The sequence below is a fragment of the Microtus pennsylvanicus genome, chromosome 19, assembly GCF_037038515.1.
Source record: "Microtus pennsylvanicus isolate mMicPen1 chromosome 19, mMicPen1.hap1, whole genome shotgun sequence".
Taxonomy (NCBI): domain Eukaryota; kingdom Metazoa; phylum Chordata; class Mammalia; order Rodentia; family Cricetidae; genus Microtus; species Microtus pennsylvanicus.
The window spans coordinates 31365459-31377588 of NC_134597.1; the positions used below are offsets into that span (position 1 = coordinate 31365459).

Sequence of the window (12130 nt, forward strand, 5' to 3'; positions counted from 1 at the left end):
TTGTACTATTCTACTTTAGGTCTTGTGTAGTCAGTCATAATTGTTTCACTTTGTCATTTCTAGGAGACACATTCTCACAGCCAATTTTCTGGTTCTTTAGTTCATATACTCTTTTTGCTCTTCCACAGTGTTTCCTGAGTCATGGCTAGGCACCCCATGTTCACTTGTTCTCGGAATTTTAACCAGTTGTGGTTTTCTGCCTCCCATGTGTTATAAAGAGAAATTTTTGGATGGGCGTTAAGAGCTATACTTATCTGTGGGTTAGAGTGCAGTTAGGAATCATGCTGATTTAGTAAAATGATGGTGATAGGCTCTCCTCTAAGGTCCATGGCCTCATCTCACCCTAGATAGTTGGGTTGGCTAGGTTTCCAATACCAGGCATGATTTCTCCCCTGGTCTTGTGTCCAAGTACATGGTGTCTTCAGCAATAGGGACTGGTCTTCAAGCTCTGTACTGGAGCAAGGGCAACAGGAATACCATGTATTATTTGGTAAGTGTCTTAGAAGACTTCCCTTACGGACAACTCAAACTGGGTTCTCATGTCTAGTACTGGTCTTGTTAGGTAGCCTGTGGCTCTGGTGGAGGAGCATAGTCAATTTAAATAGTGTGTGTGTGTGTGTGTGTGTGTGTGTGTGTGTGTGTGTGTGTGTAGATTTTTTTATTTGCTTCAGTTGAGCGTCAGACATAGAATCTCAGTTGTATGGATCTCAGATGGATTTTGGTTTTCTGTGCTGCCGGCTAGCTTATAGGGGAAATTTCACATCCAAACGATAAGTATCTGAATATTTTGGAGATTCTTTAAGTCTCTATTAGATCAGTGCATTATGTGTATTACATGTATCCATGAGATAGGACATTTTCCCCATAGAAGCAGTTTGTATCTGTTCAAGGAAAACACAAAATAATGTTTCTTAATTGTTTGTAGGAGCTTTAAACAGAGATGATTGTAATTCTTCAGAAATTCTGATTCTGGAGAGACCCAGAATCCTTGTTCTGTGGAAAACATATGTGGCATTGGGTACAAGGATGACCCATCAAGACCTTATCTCGAATACACTGTTTGAAAAACAGTGAGAGAGGAAGTTGCTGATCTGTAAACACAAAAGCCATTGGCCATGCCAGTTAAAATTAAAAGGGCTTATGCAACTTTTAAGCGCAGTTAGTTAATATATATACTATATATGTTTCATGTATATATGTATATACATATATACATACATAAATTATGAATTTAGAAAATATGGAGTATAAAATATTAGTAACAAAACCTTGTCCAATTACAGTTTAGATGAGACGTGGCAATCTCAGTATATTAAACTTCAAGTTCAATTTTGTCTTTCCCAGTTGGAGTCATTCGGTGCCCAGTTTGCAGTCAAGAATGTGCCGAGAGACATATTATAGACAACTTCTTTGTCAAGGACACCACCGAGGTCCCCAGTAGTACAGTAGAGAAGTCTAATCAGGTAAGTGTCAATTCAAGCCTTCACTGCCTATGATGAAGCAGCTTAAATGATATAGGAGAGTATTTTAAAAGCCAAATTTTAGAACTTAATATACAAATTTATATTTTTTATGTGTATAAATAATAGTGAATAGTTGAGTTTAGGAATAAAATAATGCCAACATAAAAGCCCATGATTTTTCATCATATTCCTTATTATCTATCTATCTATCTATCTATCTATCTATCTATCTATCTATCTATCTATCTAGTGTGTAGTGTTCTACCTGCATGTATGCCTGCTCACCAGAAGAGAGCATCAGATCTCATTACATATGGTTGTGAGCCTCCATGTGGGTGCTGCAAACCGAACTCAGGACCTCTGGAAGAGCAGCCCGTGCTCTCAACTCCTGAGCCATCTCTCCAACCCCCCATCATATTTCTTTATGCTATGGGAAAACATTATGCTATAATTAGGATTATTTAATTTTTTTGTACTGAGTTAACTGGGTTTTGAAATTGTTACTTTAGTTTTCTTTTTAAAATGATTTACTTTTCTGTGTATTGGTGTTTTTCCTGCATTCTATTAAACATACTGTCTGTGTGCAGTGCCTGTGGAGGACAAAAGAGGGCATCATACCCTCTGGAACTCGAGTTAAAGACAGTATTCAACCACTTGAGAGTCTTGGGAACCTAACCCAGGTCCTGTACAAGAGCAACAAATGTGCTTTTAACTGTTGAATTGTCTCTTTAACCCTAGTCTCCTTTTGCAAACTCTGTTATTATTCAAATAAGAATAGGTTAGATTTTTGATGAAGAATTCTACATTTTAAAAATTACTTTGTGTGCATTTGGTACTTATGGCTATGCATACTTGATGGCTGAAAATAAAATCAGAGGACAAGTTGGTGAAGTTGGTTTTCTCCTTCCATTTTTATGGGAGTTTTCTGGGAGTCTATCTTAGGTCATCATGCTTGCATCATCAGACTGGAAACAGCTGTCCATGCTGAGCTGTCTCAGAGGTACATCTGTTTAAGAAAGTCTTGTGTGCCGGGCGGTGGTGGCGTGCGCCTTTAATCCCAGCACTCAAATTTCTCTCTCAAGCTGAGGAGGCAGAGGCAGGCGGATCTCTGTGAGTTCAAGGCCAGCCTGGTCTACAAGAGCTAGTTCCAGGACAGGAACCAAAAGCTACGGAGAAATCCTGTCTCGAAAAATCAAAAAAAAAAAAAAAGAAAGAAAGAAAGTCTTGTGTTCATGGTGTTGATCGAAAGCTTCCTTTAGTAGCATTGTCTAAGGTGCTCAATTTAGATTTGCAACAGTATCGTTTGTTTTTCACTCCTTCAAGCTTAAATGTAGATACTATTTCCTTAGGGAGAATCTGTGATGTTCTATCATGGGATGGCCCTGTTAAGGTGAATTCCTTTGCATGTGCCAAGAAGTATAGTAAATTTGTGTGCATGTAAATTTTGATTCATTTGTGTCTCTTGGTGGTTCTTTTCATTTGTAACAAAAGATCCAGGAAAGAACTAAATCTAATTCTAGTTTGGAAAAAAATTATTAATTTTGTCTGTTGGGAATTCTTCGTCATGTGTGTAATAGTAAAAATAAAACCGCACTGTTCCCCAAGTGGTCCATTGGCCTCGACGGGCAGCAGATCCCAGGCCAGGAATCACACAACGTGTGAGAGACCACAGCGGGCCACAAGCAGCTGGTCCCATGAAGAGCCGCAGTTGCGGCAGGTGAGAGACAGACGGATAGGCACGCCATACAGAGTGAGGTTGGATATTTATTTAGTGAGTTATGGAAGGGAGAGGGGAGACAGAAGGGAACAGGGGAGAGGAGAGGAATCACAGCAGCAGCTGCCTCTTTGGGAAAAAGAAGGAAAGGAAGAGAGAGCTCGGGCTGCAGACAGGAAAGAAGAGCTGCCTGCCTCCATGGAGGACGGGGGAAGGAGTAGGTGGGGTGGCTCTTACAAGGACAGGACAGACCATTACATTCCCATCTCTTTTTCTAGTATAAAGGTGGGCAGTTAGGCACAATAGACTAAATGAATTGGGGCAGCAGACTCTCAAGACTACTTCCTGCTTGTTTGTGGGCATCGTCTTGGTGTGGGGGTAACCTGAGAAAGCTGGATGCTGGTCACATTCTGGGGTAGGTGGTCTCTTTGCTCCTGTCTGGTGTTTTTGGTGTGAAAATGTCTGGTGTCTTTTACACTTGTTTAAGGTATTGGCAGAACAGAGGACAAAGTTAAGTTTAGGGGAAAAAAAAATTTGTAGGACCAAATTTTGAAATGAAAGGGGTGTATCTGACTTGTTTAAGGTGCATCCTATAATTTGGCTCCCTGGAACTCACAAGAATTTTTTGGTCTTATGAAAACATAAGTTTTAGACAGTAGCATATTTATATCAGAATGACTGTGACAGATTTTTTTTTTTTGCACAACAAAAAGTATTTTTAAGACTATGAAATGCAGCATGAGAGAGAAATTTGATAGCTTGTATTTGTCCTCACACCTTTATAACCTGCAGGTACACACCTTAATAAATGATATTTGTATTTTACTGAAATTTGTTTGGTGATGCTATCCTTTTAAACTGACAAAACCTCAGCTGTCAAACTGCATCAGAGATCTTTGAGAAGGATAAAATTTTACTTGAGTTATTGATTAAAAAACAACAGAGAACTTACTTGGTTGGCATCTAGAGCTACTCCTCAGGCTCCTTCATGGTCGTTAAGGGTCGTATTTTTCTTTTGATGTTTGGTGCAGGACTTGCCAGGCTCCAGAAGATTCTGTGGGCTAAGAAATCTGTAGGAAAACAAGTGTACCTTGACCTGAGCAGCTAGGCTGTCGATTCCAGTGATACTGTCCACTGTCTGGGTATCTTCAGTTTAGATGAAAGCAGTTTTGCCCAGCGCTTGGCAGTTGAAGCAAATTGTGGATGGACATTGTTCTGTGCCCATTTGTCTTCTATCTTCTTTGGAGGAAATAGAGTGCTGTTGCTAGGAGCCAACTTGTCTCTTTTTGTTACAAAAAGTTTTTTAATAATTAAACATTTAAATGTCATATTCCCCAGATCTCTGAGCAGTTGAGGGCTGTTTGCCAGGTATAGATGAGTTATAGCTACAGTATAGAATCTGCCTGGAGAGCTGAGTTTGAGCTTGACTGTACTGGCTCTCATTTTAACAGGTAAAGCAGGGTTGGATTAAGAGACTTAAAAGTACATACTAATTTAAACATGAGACGTATTGTTTTTGTAGTCTAAAATGAGATACAATGGACAGACAATTACAACATTTAACAGTAAACATAGGTGCATTTTTAAAGACAAAAACATAAGTAAACCAGGGGACCAAGCAGGGTATACTTCAGTAAAGATGGCGGGACATGGTCACCTGACCTGGCTCTCAGTTACAATGGCAGCAAAGTCACCTGACCTCAGTTAAGATGGCGATGAAGTTACCTGACCCCAGTTAAGACGGTGGTAAGGTCACTTGACCTCAGTCAAAATGGCAGCAGTCACATGTTGTATGGAAAAATCCCCATTTTCTGAGCCAAGGGAGTTTTAAACATAAATAACAAGAGAAACCTAGAGGCATGTTGCCAAGCCAGTGCACCACATGCCATGGTGGGGAGCAGAGGCTAGAACTGAAAATAGCTGTTTCATGGATCCGACCAATCTTGTTGGTTTTACAAGCAGGTAGTTGATAGTTTGAGGAAAGGCGGAGCCAGTGGGAGACCAGTGAAGCATAGTTTGAGGGTTTATACCATAGCTGAAAACGTGAAAACCCGTGAAAAACACCACAGGGTCTATAGAAGTGTGTCCTTTCTCTAAAAACAATGTTAAAGTCTGACTAGCTCCGGTATAGGCGACTCAGAAGCCAGAGAGGCTAGAGGCCGCTCTGTGCAGTCTCTCATGGTGGGGACCACTGATGAGTGGTCCAAAAGAAAAGAAAAAGGAGAAAGAAAAATCTGAGGAACCCTGGGCCCCCTAATTGAATGCACCACACAGCGTTTGCAATGCTAGCACAGGAGGACCAACCCTGGGTTGTCTGGTCATGTTTTTAGTTATAGAAAGCAGTGAAGGGCTCAATCGTAGCTGTGAAGGCTGGTTGGGGGCTGGAAGGGGAAAACTCACCAATGAAGCTGCTGGTGTACATAGAGATAGGTTCAGGCAGATGGAATTCATGGTTGTTGTGGAAAAAATACCCAGTTCCGGATCCCAACCCCAGGAGAAGGGTGGTAGAGCCTCCTGGGTTTCGGCACCAATGATATGGTTTAAGTAAAATGACACCATTCCCCAAGTGGCTGCAGCAGTCAGCAGGTTGAGACCACAGTGGGCAATGAAGGCAGCCATCCCAGACAGGGAGCCCCTGAGTGGCCCGCGAGTCTCAGGCTGACAGCATCGGCAGGGAGCCACATTGTGGATGAGAGACCGAGGTGGGTGGGCACACCTCAAGATCATGCTGCAGGTACCCCCAAAGGTCCAGGGCAGGGAGCCATGCTGCAGGTGAGAGACAGAGACATGGATAGGGATGCCATGAAGAGTGAGGTTGGATATTTATTTAGTGGGTTATGGAAGGAAAGGGGGAAGAGCAAAGAGAGAAACAGAGGAGGGAAGGGGAGAAGTGGGAAGAAGGGAGAGAGGCAGAAGCTGCCTCTTTGGGGGAGAAATTGAAAAAAGGTTGAGAGCTCAGGCTGGAAGCAGAAGGAAGATCTGTCTGCCGTGGTGGTGGGAGGGAGTGGGTAGGGCTTGTCTCTTAAAGGGACAGGACAGACCATTACAATGTGTGACTAGTTTCTGAGCTCCCCCCCTTTTCATTTTCAGCTTTTTTATTCCTAAGGTGTAATTACAGGGACTTAGGGTTCAGTTTACTTATAAAAGAACTTAGTTGATACTAGTTTAAATTCTGTTGTTTTAACAGTATCCACATTGCTCCCAAAAGGCCAAATTGGGTTTGCTCTAGGGGATAGACTATCTCCTCGTAAAACCAGCTTTCTTTGGGGGAGGGAGTTTGACTCAGGATTTCTTTGTGCAACTTTGGAGTCTCTCCTGGCACTTGCTCTATTAGACTGTAGGCTGGCCTCAGACTCACAGAGATCTGTTTGCCTCTGCCTCCCAAGTGCTGGGATTAGAGGCATGCACCACCACAGCCTGGGCAAAACCTGCTTGAAATAATGGAACTGGCTGTAGGTTTACCTCAGGTGTAATGTGTAGTATGCGGGAGTCCCTGGGCTCATTGGCCTGCTCTAAGGAAAAATACACAAATTAATTTTGGAGACTATGTGTTGCTCGTTGTTCTAGGCTTGTCAGTGGCACTTCCTACCTTGCTGGTATTTTTGTTTTTGTCCTTTTTGTTGTTTGCAGTAGTGAACTCATAGTTTGCTTCCATCCCAGGATGACAGGATCTTGCTCCTATTTTGCACTTTATATTTTGTTTCATTTACCAGGGATCTAGAACAGTGCATATTAGACATTCCTCATTCCTTTTTGTAGCCTACAATGGAAGATTAGAAAATTTAAGTTGCATCCTTATAGACACAATAGTTGGCCTTAAGAAGATATCTCTTGATCTATCAAAAAACTTCAGAATCAGAGGAAGAGAAATGGTAGATGGGATCCAGAGTGTCATTGAGAAAGCAAAGAGGATTGGCAGATTGTCCGAGTGATTACTAGCACTGACAAATACTTACCAATAGCATGAAAAAAAGTGAAGATGATAAGCCCTAAGAAAAGACAGATTTTTGGTTCTTGCAAATAACAGATACTTGGAATTTGGCAACTTCTGAATTATGTGCATTTTTGTTTTTAACTACAAAAATAGATAGTATTGCCACTATCTACACCATTATACCAGCCAGATACATGTATTTCCAGTACACTCTCCAAACTTATTTTACTTCCTAAATCGTCCATTCTGTTCTGTTCTCATCTTCACTCTACTAACCCTCTTATAAATCGCCTTATGTGGGAATGCTTTGAACCTTTCTAATCTGTTCTTTGCTTTGTAGTAATAGTGATTTAAAAAATAATGTCTATTTGTGCCTTCTTTATTTAATCTTTCTTCAGACAAAGACCACCATTGTCGTGTGGCCTTAGTTGATCTGACCCTTGCCTACCTTGCTGCCAGCTCCTTCTCTTGCCAATCTTCCCCTTGATTCCTATACTAAAGTGCTACTTGTTTACTTTCAGCTCTTTAAATGAGCAATGCTCTCCTTGCATTTTTCTTTGTGTTAATCTCTGACTAGAAGGCTTTTCCTCTAGTAGCTTTCATAGCTTGGTGTTGATGAAGTCTTTTTTTTTTAATTTTCTTTTTTTTAAGGAAAAAACTGTTGTTTTTATCTGGGTAAATTCTTTTGTGTCTCCATAAGTGCTGACAACTTTTTGTACATTTCCTTTTATTGGCACTTCTTAATAGAGTGATCATTACAGTAATGTGGCTTTCCCAGGTAATCTTAAGAAGAACTCAGTAAAATATGTATCATTATCCTCGATTTAGTAATGAGCTCTGTGTCCTGCTCAAGACCATTGTTGTGGTTGTGTTGTGATTTCTGTTGCTTTGATAAAACACCAAGGAAAGGGCTTATTTCGGCTGGAAATTCTGCACCACGTTTCGTCCTCAAAGGAAGTCATGGGAGAAAATTCAAGTTGGACCTGGAGGCAGGAACTGAAGCAGAGGCCATGGAGACATGCTACTGCTTCCTAGCTTATTCCCATGAATGCCTTGCTCAGCCTACTTGTATAACCCAGAACTACCCAGTCAGAGATTTCACTGCCCACAGTGAGTTGGGCCCTTTCCCACATTAATCCTTAATCAACATGACACCCTACAAAATTATATGCAGGCCAACCCTTTTTCTCCTCCTCCCCCATCTGTCTGTTTGTCTCTCTCTTAAATGTTTTGTTTTATGTACATAGGCACCTTGCCTGAATGCATGTTCATGTACCATATGCATGTAGTACCCATTCAGGCCAGAAGAAGGCACTGGATTTCTTCTTCCCAGGCTAGAGAGACAGCTTAGTAGAAGAACAATGATTGCTCTTCCAGAAGACTTGGGTTCAATTTTCAGCATCCACATGGTGACTCATTACTATTCATAACTCCAGTTTCAGAGGATCAGATATCCTTTATGGACTCCACAGGCACTACATGCGTATGCTACACAACAGACATACTTGCAGGCAAAATAGTCATACACATAAAAATAAATAAAATAAATGATTTAAAATAGTCTCTCTTTCAAGATCTGTGTAGGCTTGCATCAGAATTGACAAAATCCATCCAGTACAAACATTAAGCTAATTAGTAGGATAACTTGAATTTGAACTTGTTACTCTGTTAGGATTCTGTCATAAGGACAGAGACTGTTTACTTTTCCTTATTCTTGTGCATTCAATACCTAGCCTTGTACTTGGAGTGACTAGTATATTGAACTATGGAGAAAATTGTACTTAAAATTATTATTATTATTATCATTATTATTATTATTATTATTTTGGTTTTCAAGACAGGGCTTCTCTACGCAACAGTCCTGGTAGTCCTGGGACTTGCTTTGTAGACCAGGCTGGCCTTGAACTCTCTGACAGCCACTTCTATCAGTCTCTACCTCCCAAGTGCTAGGATTAAAGGCATGCACCACCACTACCCAGGTAAAATTATTTTTTAAAAAAATAGTTATTTTTACTTTGTTAGTGTTTTGCCTACATATATGAATGCATATGTTCTACAAGCATGCCTGGTGCCAGAAGAGAGTGTTGGATTTATTGTAATTAGGTTTACAGATGGTCATTTGGGTGCCAGGAACTGAACCAGTGTTGTCTACAACTGCTGAGCCATCTCTCTTTAGTCTAAGTTTAAATTTTTACTATACATTAAACTATATGCATATAAAATGAAGACTTAATCTTTTTTAAGATTTATTTTTGCTTTATTTTTTTGTGTGTGTTTGAGTGTTTGTATATATGTATATATGTGCACCATGTGTATTCCTGGTGCCCACAGAACCAGAAAAGGATGTCAGATCTGAAGCTAGAGTTACAGATGAGTGTAAGTGATCATGTGGATGCTGGAAATCTAACACAGATCCTCTGTAAGAACATCTGGAGTTATCTCTCCAACCACTTGAAGTTATTTTTACGTGTATCATTTGCCTACTTTCTGGAATGTCTAGTATATCAGTTTAGAGTCTAAGGAGAAAATGTGTTTAATCTTTGTCCAGTTTGGTGTTGCACACTATTAATCCTAGACCTCATGAGGCAGAGTCATGTGTCATATTATGAGTAGAATACCATCCTGATCTAAATAGTGAGTCCCAGGCTAGTCAGGGATACATAGTGGGGCCTTGTCTAAAAAGACAGTTCTCATATAATAATGTCTTCATTTTATATGCATATAGTTTAATGTATAGTAAAAATTTAAACTTAGGCTAAAGTAAGAAAACTGATAGTCTATTTGGTTGGTATTTTATTCTTTTTAATATTTTTCAACAATTTATGTGACCAGATTCTTTTATTACTAGGTATGTACAAGCTGTGAAGATAATGCAGAAGCTAATGGGTTTTGTGTAGAGTGTGTCGAATGGCTCTGCAAAACATGTATTAGAGCTCACCAGAGAGTGAAGTTCACAAAAGACCACACAGTCAGGCAGAAAGAAGAAGTATCTCCAGGTAATGAATCTGGTTTTCACATTTCTCTTTTCCTTTCTCTGAAACTGTATTTTTAGTCTTCCTGTATACAGCTATAAACATTACACACACTTGGAAAGTATACTTTTTGATACAAAGAAGTCAATGTTTTAATTAAAATTGTACTTAGAGGTGCTAATAAGTATGACATTATATATATATATATATATAGAGAGAGAGAGAGAGAGAGAGGCAAGATTTTATATATATATTTTATTTATATAATATTATTTATATAATATTATTTATATTTATATTATATTATTTATATAATATTTTATTTATATAATATATTTATATATATAATCTTGCCTTATTATATTAGGGGCCATGTGTTAAAGCAGGTGACAACCAGTATTCAGATGTCATCCCACCAGAGGAATGGTTATCTGATAGAGGTTAATCCTTTCCAGACAAGGCCTATAGGACCATCAACTCTGTAAACTGTTGGTCACTTTTGCTAAAGGAGCTTAGTACCTCCCCAATACCTGCATTGTAGTATATAATTTTATGTGATGTGTATATGTAATCTCATGATTGCATCTCAGTCTTATGGGCACATATATCTGTGAGTGGTTAGGAATATGACTTTTCATTTAGCTATATAGTTTTGATATGTATAGTATATACTGGTACATCCTTCGTTACTGGCTCTATTTTCCCACAAGGACTGTCGACACTTAATAGCCTGCCTTATTTTTTTTTTGCTTATTAGGTGACTTCCCCCTACTCTATGGGATCCCCAGTGAGAAAATTTAGTCATACAGTCAAAAACCTTGGTTCCCACAGTCAAATCTCTATTCCATTTCCTGAGATAAAACCTAGAAGCTAGCTCCCTGCAATTATTTTTTATTTGGGAGGACATTTAGTCAAGAGACAAGTCTTCCAAATAGATCACCTTCAAAGATAGGGGTATGGCACATCCAAGCTTGTTTGATTCTTAGTCCTTCCTATAAGGAGACTGGATGTCCCAAATTCCACCACAGCCGACTTGGGAAAGTTTTAACCTCAGTTGACGCCCAGCTCTAACCCTAAAAAAGCTATTAGATTCCCTACAACTACTCTTAGCTCCATTTACCAAAATAGAATTTTCACGTACGGATATAGTATCATCCATGAACTCTGTTTCTCCCTTTTTAGAAATTAAAGTTCCTAAATCATCTTTTTTGCCTCTTAGTGCTGCCCAGGCATCTTTCTAGCCCCGCCTCCTAGACCATAAAGGAGTTGACAGTGTCACACTGGCCTTGTAACCTTGCTTTTACCAGAAAATTGCTCTGTGTGTGTGTGTGTGTGTGTGTGTGTGTGTGTGTGTGTGTGTGTGTGTGTGTGTAAACTAGAAACCTTGTAGCACGGGAGAATAATAAAGAAACTAGCATGAGGAAGTACTGAGTTAGGTTTGTTCCTTCACCCTCAGATAGTCAGAGGAAGAAAGTCAGTCCTTTTTGCTTATTGTAGCTTCTAATGTGAACCCTGAGAGGATGTTGAGACTGGCCCTCATAGCCATCTTTATTAATGCATATTCTCAAACAAATTCAGTTTGGTGTGATCAAACCAAAAAGAAAACAAAATAAAACAACTTTTGCTTTTGTTAATCCACTGAGAGTGAAGAACATTATCAAAATTCTTTGGTCAAATTACACAAACTTTATTTTCCAGGCAAACAGGGAAATCTTCCTAGAGTGGAGTTTGAGAAAATAGCCTTGAACACAGGAGAAGGTAGGGTTATATCGCCTAAAAAACTGCAAGACAAGGGGTTTTTCAGGAGATGTGGGATTTTCAGAGGAGTTTTGGTTATGTAGGAACGTGGCTAAACATTTCAAAATTACTTGGTAGAATATCTAATTAGGAAGTGTTTAAAGGGAGAGTCAAAACTCCATAGTGTGGAGAGCATGTTAAATTCAGGACCAGGCTGTTGTAAATAAAAACCCAGAAACAGATATTAGGGGGTGAAAGCTGAGAGGTCAGAAGCAGAGCAGCCCGCCAGTTCTTACCTCTATGAAATCTT

General features: G+C 39.6%; 1 protein-coding gene across 6 annotated transcripts in view; it reads left to right on the forward strand.

Moving 5' to 3' along the window:
- Trim24 (tripartite motif containing 24) overlaps positions 1-12130 on the forward strand; it is a 108935-nt gene that overhangs the window by 38817 nt on the left and 57988 nt on the right. For 4 of the 6 annotated variants that reach the window (XM_075953964.1, XM_075953966.1, XM_075953967.1 and 1 more), the window contains exons 2-4: positions 1345-1463; positions 9960-10107; positions 11782-11841. In XM_075953964.1, coding sequence (XP_075810079.1) covers positions 1345-1463; positions 9960-10107; positions 11782-11841 — 327 coding nt within the window. The remainder of the gene's footprint in view (positions 1-1344; positions 1464-9959; positions 10108-11781; positions 11842-12130) is intronic. The other 2 variants (XM_075953965.1, XM_075953968.1) reach the window with 1 other exon arrangement.